The sequence below is a fragment of the Anas acuta genome, chromosome 3 (assembly GCF_963932015.1).
Source record: "Anas acuta chromosome 3, bAnaAcu1.1, whole genome shotgun sequence".
Taxonomy (NCBI): Eukaryota; Metazoa; Chordata; class Aves; order Anseriformes; family Anatidae; genus Anas; species Anas acuta.
The window spans coordinates 23,953,032-23,972,760 of NC_088981.1; the positions used below are offsets into that span (position 1 = coordinate 23,953,032).

A 19,729-nucleotide genomic window follows, 5' to 3' on the forward strand; every position below is an offset into this window, starting at 1 on the left:
CACAGAAGGTGTTTTAGTGACAGGGCTTGACTTGACTGTACACACCGCACCCCCTTCTCCTTGCTAGGTGCTCCCCGCTGACTGCTAGGAAAGAGCATGCAAGTGTTGGCCAGCGTGAGCTCTGCTCTGACCCCACATGGCTACTCTTATAATTGTCACTAACTTTTGCTCTGACCTACCAGGTTCGTCAAAGAAATGTCTCTCAAAGTCTGAAGAACAAAACAAGAGACTTTAGGTGACCTTTGTTTCTTCGTAGTGGAGGCACCGTCTGCAGTTTGTCTCTGCCCAAAAGAAATGATAATTTTCTCTAATGATCTTTTGATCTTATGCAAGTTAGCACTTGTGTTTAAAGTATCAATTAAAAATAATAAAAAATACCGAATGATTGATAACTTGTTTTCCTTACCCAGCTTCTCACAATGAAAAAAAGCCAATGCAAATTTGAAGATCCCATTTTTCAGAAATGCAGAAATCTACTTTGTCCAGTCACGACCTGCTACAAATGTTACATACAGTTATTTGATACCACTTACTTTATTATTGGAGTGTTACCTGAAATAAACGGTATGAATGCAAACTCTCTTTTTAAACTGATTATTCAAATATTGGTCCACTGGTTGTAAGTAAATAACTTACCACTTATATTTGAGTTTATAACTTAAAATATTTTATAAGCTATTTCATTGGTTCAGTTCAAATTGCAGTGAGGGGAAAAAAAATCATAAATATAATCAAAACCCACTTCTACAGATACAGAGAGAGAGAGGATAAAGCAGGTTTCCATGGTTACTTTGTTAACCATCTCCATTTTGCTGTTTACATAGTTTAAAAAGTACAAGACACTATAAACATGAAGAAATTAAATATTTATTAAGATCTACATTGCAGAAAGCTTCTACCATATGCCATGTCTGTTTCACCAGCTGACTGTCAAACGAAGCTCTCAGAAATACTAACATCAACCAGTTGCTGGTGCTGTCAACTACGTATACAGGACAAACCCTTTTGGAACACGCAACGAGGAAGCCCTTGGTTAAAGTTCATTTAGCAATATTTCATCAATAAAAACAATCCCTTGCCTTGAGACCTATGCTAACATTTTAGATGTCACACTGAAGTAAAAGCTCTTGCTTGGCTGTCAGCTAAAACTTACCGAACACCAAAGGCTGCTCCCAGCTGCCATCCATTTAAGCAGCTGCTGTTTTAATCAGTTACTTCTAAGGCAGAAGAAGTTATTTTATCTTGAGTTATAATCCTAAAAGAAACTTTAATTCTATAAAACAGCTCTTTTCAGAGAAAAAAAAAAAAAAGTCATCTAAATCAGATTATTTTAATTTTGATCTCCTGGAAATAACTTTCCTATTGCTGGGGAGAGGCATGCGGTATCTGTGTGATACTGCTGGCACAGGGAAAACTCCAGACCCACACTCAGAAGCTCCATCCAGAGTCCTCAGAGACGGAAAGTCTGGAGGTATTTTGGAGTCCTTCATATTTGGATATAGATTTTGTTCAGTTACGAACAGGAACATGGTCTCCTTAACTCCTAAATGCAGAGTCATCACGCAGCAGTGAAGCACAATAAACCCAAGGTAGAAAACAATACTAACAGCAGTCTGATTTCAGTATAAGGTGATCAGAAGGACAGTACAGTCTATTCAAGTAGCATACAGAGACTGAGACAGACGTTTTTTTTCTAAGCTGCAGCATTTTTGCTGCTGTCTCTTTAACCAAAAAGTCTCCTGGAAACTGTTCTGTAGCTACAACGCTGTCAGCCTGTCTACCATCCTACAGACACACTTCTGCTTTTCATTTTTGCTGAGTGTTTGCAAAAATGCCAATGAACGCATTTATTATTATTTTTCTTAGACACTCTCTGAAGCCTGCAGAGGGTGACTAATCTCTCCTCCACGGTGAGGTCAACTCTGCCTAAGTCACTATTGAACAGTATTTGCTCCTGAGTTGTGCTACGCTCTGAGAGCATTCAAATGAGAAAAGTTACCTGAGCAACTCATGGCTTGCTGTTTTGGCTCATCTTTTCCATCCACCCAGAAAAGATCTTTTTAAAAATATGTATTTGAGTTTGGCAGAACTCAAAGAGAAACACTACTTAAGTTTATATTTCAATGTCAGCTCCCAATCATTGGTCAAAAAATTAAGGTCACTATTGTAAAATACCATGCCCCACTAGCAGGTTATAAATGTCTATGTTTAATATTTTCAGAGCAATAGTCTAATCCAGATTTGAAAAGTAATTCATTGTACCAAAATACTAGATACATTTTAAAGTAATCTCTAAATCTACCAGAACTAGCACAGGGCAATACCATTATCCTTATAGCTAGATGAGATAATATTTATTATATAATATCTGCACTCACAAAGAACAGTAGAGCAATACTTATCACTTATACATCCTTATATTCTTTACATCAGTCCAGGTGGAATTCTGCTTTATTTTATGCTTTTTAAGTTTGGAGTAACATCATCCAACTCAGACAAGCAAACTCCATTTTGCTATTCACAGAGAACGGAGCACCAGAGGCTGGCTGAAAAGTGGAGAGACTTTTCAATATCCAGTTATGCTGTTTGCAAGAAAACACAAAACCTTCTTCAAGAGAAAACAAACACGAACAGCATTAAAGCTGATAAAAAGTATTATCCTTTGGTTTCCATGACCTTTGCTCATTCTTCAGGACTGCACAGAGGTACTGCAGTTACATTTTGGGATATACTAGGAGGCCTATAGCATGTTTCTTTACTACTTCAGACAGTAAGATAAAAAATGTTTGCAGCTTTTGACCCCTTTCCTTAAAAATGATGAGTTCTACCTAATTATTGTTTATTTTTGAACTCACAGATAGAAATCTGTATGAGATTTTGATCCACATGCTGTAATTTCTTCAGGAGCTAGGGAAGGACTGTTCCCCATTAAGCTGCATATGTTAAACAATATATATTTGCAAAGAAGATAACTGAGTTTACAAATGATTTATTGATTTTTCCTTAGTTTCCGAAAAGACTTTTTTTTATTGCAGTTCTCTACTTGCATTCACAATCTGACCAAGTAAAAGCAGTTAAGAGCACATACAGATTGCAAAGAAAAACAAATTATTTTTTTACCCTAAATTTCTGTCTGTGATGGACTGTGATTCCAAATCCAACAGTTACTTCCTGCCCTGTTTTGTCATCTGTTCTTGATGTTATGTAAAGAGCTTACAATAAATAACAACGTTGAGCTCTTATATAGCATTTTTAATCCATAGATCTCAAAGCATTTTATAAAGGATGACCATCATCCTACTTCAGCTATGAAAAGAAAAAGCATAGAGAACTTCAGGGTGAAACTCTGATCTTCCTGAATTCCCACAGTCCGCAATGAAGCTAGGATTTTACCATATATCACAGCAACGCAGGTCAGCCGGAACTTCTGGGGTCAGCACTTGTGTCCTCAAACAGCCACGTCCCAGAGCCTTGCAAAACACTGGGGGACTATGATCTGCACTCAGCAGCAACTCACACACCATTTACAAATAAATCCAGAGAGAATATGGCTTTCAACACAGTATCTTATTCTGCTTGGCATTCACTAGAATACCTCCCTGTCCCACACAGGCAGCACTTTTAAGCCTTGTACTCCATCTTCTCCTGGGTATCTTGCTTACAGTTCTGAACACACCAACCTTGCCTTCATTGTTGTAAAAAACTGCAGTCAAGCCTTCTACTCAGGGTTTACTGCTGAAATCAATACTACTGCAGACAGAAACACAGACATCAAGGTCTAATGACGCCACTCAGGTGTCTCAAAGTATTTTTACCTCCATTCTGAAACCCTAAATCCACCAGATCTGTAGGGAAGTAGGAATGAGTAATCAAGCCTCCTGCCTTCATCCTTTTTGCTTCTCATGACCACTCTTTGCATCTCTCCTTACCATAGATGTTTACGTGCATAGAATTCTTTCGCTCTGATACCTCTGCTGGAAAATCAGAGAACCCAGAGCCAGGTGTACCTGCTGGTCATACTGGACAGACACTGAGCAGCAGGGGTACGTACACAGCCAGGGGCAAGGACTGAAAGCAGACTGTGTATTAACACTCACGCTGTTACTGGGGTATTGATCTGATCAACGCTGCTGCATACTACTGTGGTACCATATAATGAGCAAGCAGCAACAGTATCTACTCCAGCAATACAGCTGACAACGTACTATCCAGATATGAGGGTCTGAGAAAAATTAGGAATTCAGATTAAAGCTAAGGGGTTGTTGTTTTGCCATTCTGCATCACCAGTGGCCTCAACAACACACACTTGCAAGGCCACACCTGATCATTATGCCTTAAAAAATCACCTTAGCAGGTGACTGTGCAACTGTGCACCCGGGCGAGCCCTGTGACCCCAAGTGCAAGGACCAGCTGCAGAGCCTTGATCTCCAGCAGAGTGCGGAGCACATCTGTCCCCCAGCACTCCACGTGTGAGAGAAACATGTGCAAGCTTTGCTGCCCAGAGGGCTGAAGGTGGTCTTTGTGCATGTCACTGTTTCAGTGCACGCGTGTTGCTCTGAGCAGCTGCTCCTGGAGTCCTGTGCCTTACACAAACTAGCTGCTGTCCGAATTGGCACGCTCAGGGAGGGAAGGCAGGTGCACAAAGCGGAGGAGGTCACGGAACAGACCGCACCTTCCCTGCTGCGCATTTTCTGAAGGGAGCCTGCCCTCCCAAGCCACAACAACACAGCCGAAGCCCAGGGGAAGCGCTGAGGACGAGCCGCAGCCCGGCTGTGCGGGCCGCCACAGCCCCACGCCAGGCCCAGGCCGCCCTCTGGCGGCGCCAGGCCGCACGCCCGGCCGAGAGGTCCAGAAAAGACGAAAAGCCACAGAAATTCCAGCCAAACCCGCGGTTTTCAGTCAAAAACGGGGACAAAAGTGTTTCTGTGACGTGACTTTACCGCCACATGCTTTCCCCTCTCACACTGAGAAGCGTCCTTCGATCTAGCTCCACGAAGCCACTCGGTGAAATTATTTAAAAGTGGCCTGAACTGAATCCTACAATGCCTCACGTTCCACAAACTGTGCATTTCTTGCTTATAGATAGGAACTGAAATGCCCTGCAACAAAAATAACAAACTGTTTTAATTCACAGTTGCAACACATAAACACGACGAGATCTGTACCTTGTTAATCCCGACTTCCCCACTCTAACAGTTTAAGTTAAATGTCACATTTACATAACATTTACATAAAGATTCCGTTTTGTTTATACAAAACCCAGCCTTATTTTTGCAACATGCTCAATGCTAATTTATTATGTAACAACAGATTGTTTTCTCTATTTTAAGAAAAGACTTAATTCTGAGAAGGCATTTGAGAGACTGCAGTTGTTCTGAAGCAATTTGACATCATTTTTCATTATTCTCTGATCATTTTTGTTGCTGTTGTTGTTTTGGGGGTAACCTTAAGGTTTTTGGACACTCTCCCACTCTAAGCAAAGCGCCTCAGCTGATTTTATACATTGTAGTTGTTTCTACAGGTCTAGTTGTTCGTAGCTCTAGTACGCACACAGCAGAACCTCTGAAGAGCCTCTCACTGCAACCCACAGGAGTTTAGCTCTGGATTTTAAAGGCAGTAAGGCTAGATCTTCTTGTTGAGCACTTTTTAGAAGCTTCCAAGCACTGCTCTTTTCTATTACTATTCTTTTTATTTTTATGTCACTTCAGCTTTATCACCGATGTCACCAGCAACGCAATTGGACCTTCTGAACTGCAAAACCTCCAGCATGTATGAAAGCAGAGCTCACAGGATTCTGCGATGTGGCTCGATGTAACTGCAATATTTTATAGAAGAGCTACAGCTTTCAGTTCCTCCATGCAGGGGTCTCTGAGGATAAATTGATTGCTGTTCTCTTTTGTGTTTTAGAACTTTCAAATGAGTTTTGCAGAAACCCCAAGGTCACATGTTGAATGTAAATTTAAACGAAAAAAAAACTCCGAAGCTAATACCACCACCTCTTCACGGTAATAAACACTTAAGCATTAAAACTACTTATAAATTAGACACAAAGCCATTCAATTGCATCTACTCATTACTAGATAAATTACTTTTATTATCAACAAGACTATCTTGCTGATTTTTGAATGTGCTAACTTAACTTCACAATTTCAAGCGAGTCTCTTCAAGGGCTTTCTCCAGTACATTGTATCTACATCACAGGCTGTATGAAAGACAACAAGAATCCCATTTCATTCTTCTTAGCTCCCTGGCTAAGGACGTATTGTTAACAAAGGGGCTTCTTGTCCAAAAGGATGTTTTTCCTATGTAACTTGGAAGCAGCAGTTTGTGTGTTAGTCTGATCTCCTCTAGAAGCTTGTTTCACAGCCAGACACCCTTGACTGAAAATGTTGCTTATGCAACTTCCACTGGCTTTATCTGTACTTCTCCAGAAGAGCACAGTGATTCAAGGCAGACAAAACTGGTGAACATTTGCGATAACCTCATGCCCTACTAGACCTCGCTCGGTTTAAAGGCAGAAAGGATGCAGAGGAGAATGACAGCACTGCAGTGGCATTTATCTTAGGCACAGTAATCCCACCTGCACATGACAAACTAAGCACCAGCATCACTGCATTGTTTCTCAGGAAACATATCAGTAGATGAAGGCAGAATAATGCAGCATGACACTCGCATCTTTGGCAGATTTTCCGCTGAACATTAGGTTTTGTGTTGCTTTGGTGATTAAAGATTTTGTTTTCTTTCATTTACATATGGTGCTGCTTAATCACTAGAGGACCTTTGTGCCAGTACTGGTCCAAGTAAGAAGAACAAGACAGGGACATACACTGGGCAACACACACACACACACACAAAAAAAAAGAGAGTACTGCTTATTCAGGCGGCCTGACAAAGACACACAGGCTACATATACGAAGCCAAAGGCACCTGCTCCAGCACCCCAGGACTCACAGGCAAAGTGGCACAAAGAGATTCAGCAAAATTGGTTAGGATTAGCCTTCTCTTAAACCAGATTGGCCAAATCCAGCTGATGCAGAAATTGCCTTTTAGCACACCACACTGTAGTCTTAAGGGGCATTATAATCTGTTAGTTTTTCCTCAGGGTGTCTGAGTGAAGGTGAAGGCTGTTCTGTGGCCATTTTTTTAAGGCAAAAGACTAAGGCTAGGTGCTGACTAAAAGCACAGCCTGGAAAGACAGAAGAGAATTGCTGGTGGTGAAAGCTACGAGGCAATATTAGGGGAGTGGATAGGGATCAAGAAGACAAAGTTGTTGTGATCTTATCCATACCACCTACTGGTAAGGGTCTGTGGAGTGAACAACCCACAGAGCCACACTCAAGATTTGATTCTCAAGTACATAATCTGATTTGCTCCAGAAGACATTTTGAGCATGCACTGTCATTCACCCAGCAGGTATGGCTACATGACCAGGACAGAGTGAACTGAGAAGCCAAGCTTTTTTGGCAAAGCAGATGCACTGAAACAGAAAAGCAAAGAAAGAATGTATCTTTGTGGGACTTTACACCTAATGACTTCAAAGTCAGAGGCAGTTATCCAAATGCCTCTATTGATCCTGTTTCAAGACAAGTAGAATCTCTTTAATACTGTGCTGTCTAGCCCAGCTACAGTATATTAGACAATCAATAGTATTTTATAGGCAGACATGTTCAAAGCAGCACCAGAGACTGTACAGCATCAGCATTTGTATTTGGTTCTCAGAAAAGAGCAATCTTTTAGGCTGCACCCCATGTCATACCCCAGCAGAACATCTGCATCTAGATGATGGAGCCCAGAATCACCACAGAATGGAATTCGGGAAGGAATGCAATACAAAGCAAAAGGGACTGCTGCAGTCAGATGTTGACTTTCTGAGACCTGGTTGTGTTAGAAGGGGAAAGTTCAGTGTTTTTGCTTTTTTTTTTTTTAAATTATTATTTTATTTTTAAACAGACAAAATACTGACAGCAAAGAACTACTATTTTTTTTTTTCTCTCTCTCTGAACAGTAGGGACATAACTGTCTTAAGCTTGGGATAGTTTGAATATTTTTGAGGACTTCAGTGACTCAACACACTGTGTAGTCACACTTAGGTAGCAACTTCTGACATCTCACTAAAGAATTGTCTTTTGGAGCACTTCAGAAAAAGCTTGACTTCACAGGAACTGATTTTAGCAGTACCTCTCTGAACAGAGTAGCGTAAAAAGGATAGACTTCTTGTTTCAATGTACTAAACAACCCAGTTATCAGATAGTTCACTAACAGAGTAAAAACTCTATTATTCTTTTGGATAGCATGGAGATACGTGGAGTCCTGTGGGATGCCAAAAAGAAATAGAACAGCAGATGAGCCAGCTGATGAACAGATCTTTCCTTGCTATCTGCTTTTTCCATGAGTGCCATATGTAGAACCAAAATCCCTCTTTCTCCATGGAACCACACTGCCCTTGCACACAGGTGTCCTAGCTGAAACTAAAATCCACACATGTGACAAAACATACATTAACATTTGATCCTAGAACCCAAACCATGCCTTGTTTCATCTGAGAAAACTAGAAAAGGGGATGGGGTTTGACGTTTTGAATTTGCAGAATATTTGTGGCCAGAAATAAGCAAAACCTATATAATCTGCAACTCTTAATAAGCTGAAGTTATTGTAAAGCACAGGGGCAGCTGTGAGAGCTACTAACAGATGGGCACCTCTGGGTGATGTTATAGGTACGTGGTCCTGCAGCTCTTTTCAAAGCCACATTTGTACCACAATGAATGATTCACATTCTTCTCAAAGTCTCAGCAGTGCTGAAAGTGGGGAGATTTTTCAAAAGGAGCATGCCTCCAGAACTGTCATTCTTCTCCACTGCCCTCATCAGCCTTGCCCTAAAGGAAGGACTGTTTGGCATCAGGACAGTAAATATTCTCACAATTCAAGATTTTATTTCATCTAATGCCCTAGTCTCAGCACTGGATGAAATGGCTTCAGTGAGGTAACAGAACCATGCAGCCTTTCTTGTTCTTTCCCCTTTAAACTGCTACTCCAAAGGCTATTTCTATGCATTTCAAACTGAGAAATCACCCACTGCTCCATAACAAGAATGCCTAGATTTACAAAACATGTGACTTTGCACTTTTTTTCCTATACTGATGATGAAAAAATATTGTCTGTACAGTGATTTGAATAACACTGATTAATAATTCTGCTGAACATACAAGGAGAGGCAACAATTACTTTTCTGTATCACTGTGTGAAAACAGTAGGTAAATGATCTTCGAGTATGACAGTACAATTTAATGGGTAGTATAAAAACAGTTTTCATCATGAAAGTTTTCATCACAAAATTGTTGATCCTTCCCCCATGAATTTTCAGGATCCCTGTTTCAAACAGTACACAATTCATAGATCTTCAACACTTCTGCAATTCTGCTTTTTGTTATTATTTCACACACAGCAGCCCAAACTGTGAAAAGGATTTCTCATGACAGCTGCTATATGAACACAAGAGAAAATCTGCAAGATCTTAGGAGGAGAGACCAGTTAAATAGACAAAAATAATGAAGGCAATAACCGTCTAAAGGTCACATGGCACAATGGCTGAGATGAAAGTAATACCAAGTCTTCTGTTCCCTAGTCCAAAAGTCATCTATTAAATAATGGCTTCCTTTTCTTTTCTTTTAAAGGAAAACCAAGCAAAATTCATACTGCTATAACAGAAGGGAATGGTATTTCCTCCTTAACAGTACAGTTACAGAGGAAAGTGTCTGAGGACTTCCCAGGTTAATAACAGGGTGAGGTAACAGCCTGAGAATGAAGTATTACTAAAGCTGCCTCTAAGTGCGAGTAACACACTGCACTGGACCTACAGTGGGCTTTGAAAAAAGGACATATTACTCAAAAAGACGACATTCAACTCAATCAAATTAAGTATTTGCTGTCCAGAGATTATATGAGCATATCACTGCAATACTTCATCTCCAGAGGACGTAAAACAACACAGTGTATAAGTATTATCATCTTATATCCTGTGGCAGGAGCATTACCAGTGGCTCAAAGTTAGTACATTGACACTTATTATGATTCCACTCTTGGTTAAGAAGTTACCTGCTTTCCCAGGTGACCTTGCTGTGCAGTGTATTCCCTGTACAACAGCAGCATATTTCTAAACATTTCTTATACGATTAAAAAAATCTGATCAAAATATAGATGTGATTAGATTTATAGAATGGATATCAGAACTTGAATGCATTGAGTAGTAAAAGCTGTATCTATGTACTGAAACACAGACATCTTCAGTGATAATAACACTACAGCTTCAGTGAAGAGAGCTGTATGAAATGCTTCCATGTTGTAAGTGAAGAAATATATAGAATAACAAAATCTACAGCTCAAAGGTTATGTGATGTCAGGACAGGGGTTTGCCTGTACAACCATAATTCAGACTTCATTCTCTGTGACAAAGACTTTATTGGTGTGATCTCATATCCTTTTTTTTTTTTTTCTTCATTTAAACCACAAAAGCATGGTGTTCAACAGGAGACTACCCAGCATTCTTCCCTTCAAGGCATGCCCTTTTTATTACTGTTTGAATGGCACCCAGACCTTGTACAGATACAGAATTACTATTTTATCCCAGATCTTGCCATGGTAATGGCAAAAATGGCATGATAATCTAGAGGAGAAGCTGAATCTGAAAGGGATATCTTAGATGCCATTAGAGGACTCAGTGGAAAGAACACTCAGGAGTAATGCTGAAACTAAGGTAGAGAAATGCTTGTAGGCATTTGTTATTCTGCCTGGAGCTGTATGCTCCTTGTATAAGCTAAAGTCAAGGGCAATTAACAGGGTACTGAAAATATTAAAAAGAAAAAAATTAAAAAAAAAAAAATGCTTTGAGGGTGTGCCCAGGGGGGTGAAAAGCAACCAGGAGTGACCACCCTCCTTAAGAGCTCCAGGAGTCTGTGAAGCAGCGCTGCAAATCCCTGCCTTGAGGCTGCAAGGACTCATAACTTGTGAGGGCTTTACAGAGAGCATTTATCCAAGGAAACACAGGAGCCTAACAGAATGAGCTCAGTAGCAAGGAAAGATCAAGGGAAGCCTAAGTTCACCTGGTCTTTATGGAGGGACTCAAACAGCATGCTCAGTTTCACTGTATGTCTTAGTTCTGGGTTAGTTCTTCCAAGGTAAAAGCCTTCTCAGATGGATATTGCTCAGTTGTGTGAGGGGCAACATTTTAGTGGGATAAAATACCTGACAAAGAGTTCTCCGAGGGCCTTAAGATGATAGCAAACTTTCCCATCTTTTACAATACATATTTCATTTCTTTGTAAATATAAGTAGATAGGGATATGTATGTTACTGAGAATGAATGCAAACACATTTTTAGTGAACACCTGAGACTTTGCTCACACAAAAGAACTCCAAACAGCAAAAACAGTTCCTCAGTGTAGCATTCAAATGTATTAACCTCCCTTTTCTTCTTGAAATGCCCTGCTTTAATCATGATATTCCTCCCAATGTCAGTGAACAAAGCACACAACAATTACTGCTTATTCATCTTTAGAGTACAGTCCAGGCTGTGCATCCAATCTATCAAGTTTTCTATTGAGGGAAACAAAACTCTCCTCCACGGAGTCACAATTGTCTATAAAATCCAAGGCCTTATTAAAAAGTATGAAGGTGCTTGAGTTTGTGGTAGAAAAAATACTTAGAAAAATGTTTGCTTTTCTCCAGTTCCAAAAAAAATAACAAGATGAAGGAAAAATATACTTCCTCAGAATGACTGGAACACCTCTGCTGAAATTTCTTGAATCAAGGATTTCCTGAATGACTCCTAAAGAGGTTTCTTAAGAGTTTTACATTAGGTAAACATCCAAGCCAAATAGTAAAAGTTTATGAAATATAAAAGGCGATCTCACCACAGAAAGCATCAAGCAGTATCAAGTTCAGATGGCTTCCTACACTAATAACAGAAACGCTTTTTGATATGGAATTGCAATTCAAAATAAACATGAGCTTACCTGACCAGAAAGCGATGGAGCCCCACATCAAAACTTCTGTAAGGAAAAAGATTAACCATATTTTAATTATTAAAGAACACTACTTTATTGGGTATTATATACTGTATTTCAAAATTATTATCCAAAATAAGTATAAAATTTTTGCTTTTGTTTTATGAATGACAAAAGCCACGTATGCAGTTTCCTTTATCTAATGACATGCCATTTACTACATTCACCAAATGGAAAGATTTAGATTCATGTTAAAAAGCTCACCAATCCATTGTTTTAGGATTTCTTCAAGAAAGCAGTAACATTCAGAGCAGAATAACACAAAGGAAGCATAAATATGAATTACTGAAAAAAAATTATGGCATCCTTATGACCATTGAGTCTGCTTGTTTGCTATGCAACACATACATACTACAAGGGAAGGGTAGATCTTTTCCTTTGATCTCCTCTGTGCTGCACTAGAAGGCAAGGAATTGCTTTGAATTCTCTCCATGACAGAATAATCGGATATCCCTTATTTCTCCGTCAGATACATAAAACATATTGAGATTTGGGCCTTGCAAGCACATTCTCACAGCTCTAGTGAGGAAGGCAACTCTAAGGATTTTTGTACACATTAAATCACCCTGAAGGACAAGAATCATGCCTGAAAACCTGGGGACTCACAACACCCGCCTGCAGTTAATATCAGCATTTCTTTTCCTTTTCTGTGCTTCCTCCATTGCTCTGCCAGCTCAGGAGGAATGAGCTTCCCCACCATGTACTAGCAAATCCTTGACACTACAGGAAGGCTAAACATCTGCTGATTTCTGAAATTTTCCTCATGTCTGAAGTATGTTCCATTTTGATGGGACTATCAATATAATCCCAGATTAACGGTGTGCATAATGGCACAACAGGAAAATGAGTCTTATTTTCAGTGCTGAACTTGCTCTGAAACAGGCTTACATTCCGTACACAATCTGAAAACATTTTAGCAAATATTAAGCTCTTGAGCAGCCTGTTCCAAAAAGACTAATCGGTCATCTGAGTTCAACAGGATTTTATTTTAATACTACTGCTTGCAGCGTGCTGCCTTCTACCTGAAGCAGCAAGAGAAATCACCAGATACTGTTCTCAGTGGCATCCTGATAACAGAAGAGATAACGAGCTCTAGAAATTATAGACATTAACATGGAGGGAAATTCCACTGAGTCAGCAGGGTGGAGAGGAGGGCAGTGAGTTTCTCTTGTAAAAACTGCCTCACAATGGAAAAGGCATTCTGCCAGGGACATGAACATGGTCGTCGTTAAACATTTATTTTTACATTCCTTTCTTAAAAGCATTCCCCATCTCATATTATTGTTATATTACTGTGTAGTTCATTACACTGTACAAAGTGCATCCTCTTATCTTTCTGTATTCCTCCTGCTTAGAGGCATACTGTAATTTGGCTCCTACTCTTCACTGAAATATTCTGTGCTGTAAAGGAGAAGTCTTGTGTATCAGAGCTGTCCACAGTCCGTATTCATAACCCTGAAAGCCTTCTGTTCCCAGGACCAAACACCTCGGTATGTTTGTGCTGGGATGGGGAGAAGAGAGCTTGTACAGTTCCAGGGAAGTGTTGCATAATGAATGAACAGATATCTTAAACATCTTCAGACAAGCTCATCTTTTCAGGTACTGCTGGCTACCTCTGCTAGCAATGACCAAATAGATCTACTGTCTGTTCCTGTGACTGAAGTTTCTGAAGGGGCAGAATAACTACTCAGTTTCTTGAGGGCAGGGATATGGAGTGTAAGAATATCACCATTTCTGACACTGAACTGAAAGTTGAAGGACTTGGCCTAGAATGGCCATGGAAATGGAATAGTCCACCTGACCTGAGAAGATCAGAGCTATAGTAGGTTGGGATGGACAAAGGTGAGACGGAGTGGGTTCAGAGAGGAAGGGAGAAAGCAACAATTGGCTGTAGACTTGTGTGCCATCTTTTCACAACATAATAAACTTCCTTTTAATAAGATTTACTACAGTCCATTATTTCATATTGGCTATCACAATTAAAATACCTCCACAAGATCTTCTGTAAGAATTCAAAATTAACATGCACAGACCCAATTTATTGCAATAAATGAAAAAGGTAGAAAAAAGATCAGAGCCTCACTTGGCAAAAATCAGTGCAGACAAACAGGCCTTGTTATTCCTCAGGTTGATGCTCTACTGATAGACTTCACCCGACTACACAAGATTCTCAATTTTCCACTGTTTAAGTAGTAATATAAAATACAACTACGCTACAAACAACGGAATAACAAGAATATACAGTAGCGTCAGAGTGTGTGTCTACATCTTAAAGATACCTCAGGACAATATAATTGATTATTTCCAAAAGGAAAACCAACAATGCTGAACAATCTCAAACTATAAATGGGACAACTAGTCACGTTACTAGAGATCCATAAGGCTATGGGCATTGGGTACCTACATTTTTAGGCATCTAACGTAATGAACAGAGACATTCCAAGACAAAAAGACTGAAAAACTAGGATTCTGGGAGGCTGGTTTTGCCAAGACACTACCAACAGACACTTTCAACTGTTCCTCTTACTCATAGTTAAATACATACTGCATTTGAGTCTACAAGAAAGTGACCTGAAAATAAAATGAGACAGCAATGGCAAGAGATCTCATAGATGTAGTTCATCTTTTCAATATCAGATAGAAAAAAAAATCAAATATCAAATAAGCAACTTTAATTTAAAAAAAAAAAAAAAAAAAAGTAGTCAAGGATTAATTATTTCATAATGATCCCTTCAACAGTATCTATCAGCCATGCCAGGATGCCCCTCACAAGTAACTCAGAATTAAGTCTGCCATATAAGCATGAACACCATTGTTCTCTAAAGTGAACTTAACTTGATATTGCAATATAATTTATGATCACCTTTACTCAGCTTGCTCAATGCTGAACCTCACTGCAAAACACAGGATTTACCTAGTATCCCTTGCACTTCTGGGTGCCCAGTTACAGAAAAAGTAGCTTCACAAATGCTTTCTGAAGTTCTCTAAGTAGCAAAATTTTCCCACAAAAGAAAAGTTTTAATTAAATTCTAAAATGACAAAAGGAAGGACATCCAAAGCAAAATGAGTAAGAAATTATTTTCCGCCTAAATTCTGTAAACTGCTCAAATGTCAGTAACATAATACACTATTTTAATTTTTGGAGATGTAACTGATAAAATCTGGTTTATCAAAATCATAATGGTGGTCATTGAACAGAGCATCTTCAGAATCCTGCCTAGTTAAAGGGGAGATTATTTCACTTTCAGTTCATAATCACGTTACTCGCTGCAGGCAATTTGATAGCTATTTTCTTTACAAAAACATCTCTAACTCGGTTCATCTGAAGGTTTGCATTTTGATTCACAGTTCTGTATCTGTATGCAACTTTAATGCTTTTGTTAAGCACAGAAGTTTTAGTTTTTGATACATTTCAGCAGAAGATTACACATGTAATCCTTCACAATCAAATGCATCTTTTCCCAGCATGTTAACTAGGAATCAGTGACTAACAGTGTATTTATGCTAAACCAGCAAGGACCTTTTCCAAAATATAATCTTTGAAATCTGCCTGCAAGCATACATCTTTGCCCTCAAGATACGGTTTTAAAATGATTTCACTGACGCATGGTTTCTGCTTGGAAAGCTAAAGGCATAATGCAACAAGCTGCCTCCAAATTTGCATGCAGCACAAACCTTAGAGGTTAAAAAAAAAGTTGTCTTATAGAGAGAAAAGACAGGAAAAGGCAGAAACGTGTTGGTTTCAACCACCATTGACAGGAAAAGCACATTCCCCAAAAATACAATCCTGATGATTCCCAGAAAAAAATACACAAATCCTCTTTTTGTTCCTGGGATGCAAAAAGCATATATATATATATATATATATATATATATATAATGTGTGTGTGTATACATATATGAAAATGAAATGGGCAAAACAGTGACAAGGTCCTGTTTATAGTGCAATTAGGGTATCAGATGAATCAGTTGTTTCCCCCTTGCGTCATGGGTATTTTGCACTCACTCTTAAATTTCCATTTGTCCAGTTTCCCTATAGTTTGTCCTTATTTTGAAATTCTGTGCCTGCCACTTAATCTACAGCTGCCTATTGTAGGCTGGTGCTTACTGATAAAAATCAGGACCAAAGAACAGTTGGGACCTTTACTTGGGAGCTGGTGCATGATTTCCTGGCTACCTACTGTAAATGCAGCACAGGTTAGCAACTCCGGTAGCTCCCAGCAGAGCTGGGGATTGAATCACAGAATCATTAAGATTGGAAAAGCCCTCCAAGATCATCTGGTCCAACCATCCCCCTACCACCACTATCATCCACTAAACCATATCCCTAAGCACCATGACCAACTTTTCCTTGAACACCTCCAGGGATGGTGACTCCACCACCTCCCTGGGCAACCTGTCCCAGTGCCTGACTGCTCTTTCTGAGAAGAAATGTCTCCTCATTTCCAACCTGAACCTCCCCTGGTGCAACTTGAGGCCATTCCCTCTAGTCATATCGTTAGTTACCTGTGAGAAGAGGCCAACCCCCAGCTCCCCACAGCTTTCATTCAGGCAGTTGCAGAGAGCAATGAGGTCTCCCCTGAGCCTCCTCTTCTCCAGACCAAACACCCCCAGTTCCCTCAGCTGCTCCTCACAGGACTTGTGCTCCAGGCCCTTCATCAGCTTCGTAGCCCTGCTCTGGACATGATCCAGGGCCTCGATGTCCTTCTTGTAGTAAGGGTCCCAAAGCTGAACACAGCACTCAAGGTGCGGCCTCACCAGAGCAGAGTACAGGGGGATGATCACCCCCCGTGATAACAGGCTTTTGTTTCCTGAGCACCACCATCCAAACACCTATTCGGTTCCTCATACACACATATTATACATTATCTGATGGACTGTTTATGGTCATGCTTCCCACAGCACTGGGCCTTTACCTGAGGTCAAAACTCAGATTCCCTAATTGTAGAGCTGTGCAACCCTTTCATACTCAACTTTTAAATCCATTGAAGTTACGCCACCTAAGTTATTTAAGGATTATTATGCTAACCTAAGCTATTACGCTAACCTAAGTTATTTAAGGATCTGACCCCACACCTACCTAGATTAACACTGGTGCTCATTAGCTGTGTTAGAAAATTGCCCTTCTCTTTGGCTCGCCCATGGACCCAATCTCGCAACAAGGTTTGATTGTGAGACCTCATTCCCAATGATTCACATAATAAAAAAAAGTAAATGCCATGCACATGTCAGGATCATATTAATCAATGTAAAGCTACGCTTGTTACTGGAACCCCTTCTGTATAATCTTAACTGCTTTATTTGAACTGCCAAACCCTGATCTTGTATATACATATTTTTACACCATGTGCTAAAGAGAAGTGAGCACAGCTTTGTTTTCCAGCAGTTCCTCCCTGGGACTGCTGGGCCACACGCTATTCCTGGAAACAAAGCCCAACAACTCATTCATCACGTAGCATAATCTGGGAACTGTTTGGCCGGCCACGCACTTCAGTGAGGATACCTGTTGTAAGCAGAGGGAATGGCTCCATTCTGAAAAACCTTATCTGCACAGACTTAAGGCAGGACACCTCAAATAAGAAGTGGGAGCTAAATATCTTCTCATTTTCTTCAAGACAAAAAGCATAACAAAATCGAGAGTTACTGCCCTGACATCACTTAGACGAGGGACAAGAAAGCAAATCCACGTTGTTTAAAGAGTATAAAATAATTACCCTCAAAAAAAAAAAGTAAAAGCATAAAAACACCATCAGGGTACATAGGTCTGAGGCCTAAAGAAAAATCCATCCGTATTTTTCTGTTACTGGATATAACGCACTGTGTGAGGAAAAGTAGCAGAAAACACCATTTCTTCCACGTTGAGAATGCAAAATGTAAGATATCGAGACCACAATATATCCATTGATCCTGCTGAACTAAAAATAACTGCAGATATTAGCCTCAGATATGGATAACAAATGTATTTATGATAGGGGAAGGACACAAGGGGAGCTATTATGGCTAAGATGAGGTAAATTCTGCACATTTTTGAATGAACAAAAATCCATCATACTCAGAGGAGCAATCCCTCATAATTCTGGAGATCCTGGACTAGAATCACCTATGTTATCAAAAATGTCAATACTTTTATTCAAGAATTAGGGTCACTTGTTTGTCTGTGCCTGTTCTGTCAAGGACCAATAAGCTATTTTTGCAGCAGCTAATGCACAATTTGACAACAAACTGTACTGGCAGCATGCACAGGGACAGTGGCACCATTCTACCTTTGGGCCCCACTTGTGGAGAAATGGATATACGGGACTAGTTTGCCCTTTGTGAAGTGTATAAAAATCAACAACATAAATGGAGACATGTAAATGAGATACTGTGTGCCCAGGTCTACATATCTACAAAACTAGGGATTGGACTACGGACAGAAATATCCCAGAAAGCTTAAAAACAGTCATGGTGCTACTAGAATAGGCCCACAGAAAAGAATGCTCTAAATTCTACAGGTAGGAATTCAAGCAGCAACTCTACCCCACATTTTACTGGAGCAAGTGCAGTACAATAACTGCACTGAGATCTCTTCAGACCAGCAAGACTAGTTGCCATTTGTGGTGGTGATGAAATCCACCAAGTGGATTACTATTTATTACAGATTCAATACTCTCTACCCTGAGGGCATTCACCCTCTCTTAGAAGTGTTGTAGTTGTTGCAATGTTTCAACAAAGCTTCACAGCCCTTCCTAGTACAAACATAGCTAAACTTAACATTAGAAAATCTAACTCATTCATATATCCTCAGAGGAACCTGTCCTATTTAACTGCAGAAAAGCATTTACAAGACCAGCACTTCCATTAGCAGCCTTTGCAAATAAACCTTGCATTCTGCCAGCGAGCTGCTGACTAAAGTCTCTACATACCAGAACATATTACACTGGAGACTAAAAGGTTATTGAATGATAGCTGCTTTCACTGACACGAGGCTCTTAATAGGTTGCTTCACTGTCCCTTGTTTCTCCATGTCTTACAGCAGCAAATGCCCAAAAGACCGTGTAAACAAGAGTTCCCCTGATGGATGCCCCACCACTTGGCAGTGTTAAACTGCTTTTCCTCCTTCATCTCTTTGAGCTAACTTTTCCCCCAATGCTGCCTGTGGCAACCTCCCTAGCTGGCAATCTCCAAATGATTAAGGTTTCCAAATTACAAGTAATTACAACTCTGTGACATAAGACTAAAACATGCTTTTTAAGCCTTGTCCAAAGAAAAAGATTACTATAGGGAAAGCAGATACAAAACCTGCATAAAGACTTTGCTAAGGACTATTATTTAACGTCTCAATTAGAGAACTATAAAACTTTGCTAAAGCAAATCCTAGAGGGGGTATGCCTACCAAGTGGAATAAGTATTTTCTCATTAATGAGTGCTACTGATTGACTCATCACTACCTGCATTATTAAAGACCTCAGAAAGCCATCCATATTTTTTAAAATACACTTTTGTCTGTTTATAGCTTGCATAGATTCAGAGATGCTGTTTTCTGCAAATTTACTTGAAACCTACACCTTCATAGCAAACAGCTATGTTTCAGTGACAAACAACACACTGCTTTGTAAATAATGTAACTGTCATCGTGCTAGGATATACTATTTAGAAAGCAGATGCAAAACTTAAAACAGAAAAATGAC

At 39.8% G+C, this 19,729-nt stretch overlaps 1 protein-coding gene across 3 annotated transcripts in view; it reads right to left on the bottom strand.

The window, feature by feature from the left end:
* Positions 1-19,729, bottom strand: part of HHAT (hedgehog acyltransferase) — a 206,083-nt gene that overhangs the window by 108,366 nt on the left and 77,988 nt on the right. For 2 of the 3 annotated variants that reach the window (XM_068676172.1, XM_068676170.1), the window contains exon 8: positions 12,009-12,044. The exons of the other annotated variant lie outside the window; for it this stretch is intronic. In XM_068676172.1, the coding sequence (XP_068532273.1) occupies positions 12,009-12,044 (36 nt within the window). The remainder of the gene's footprint in view (positions 1-12,008; positions 12,045-19,729) is intronic. 3 annotated transcript variants of the gene reach the window in all.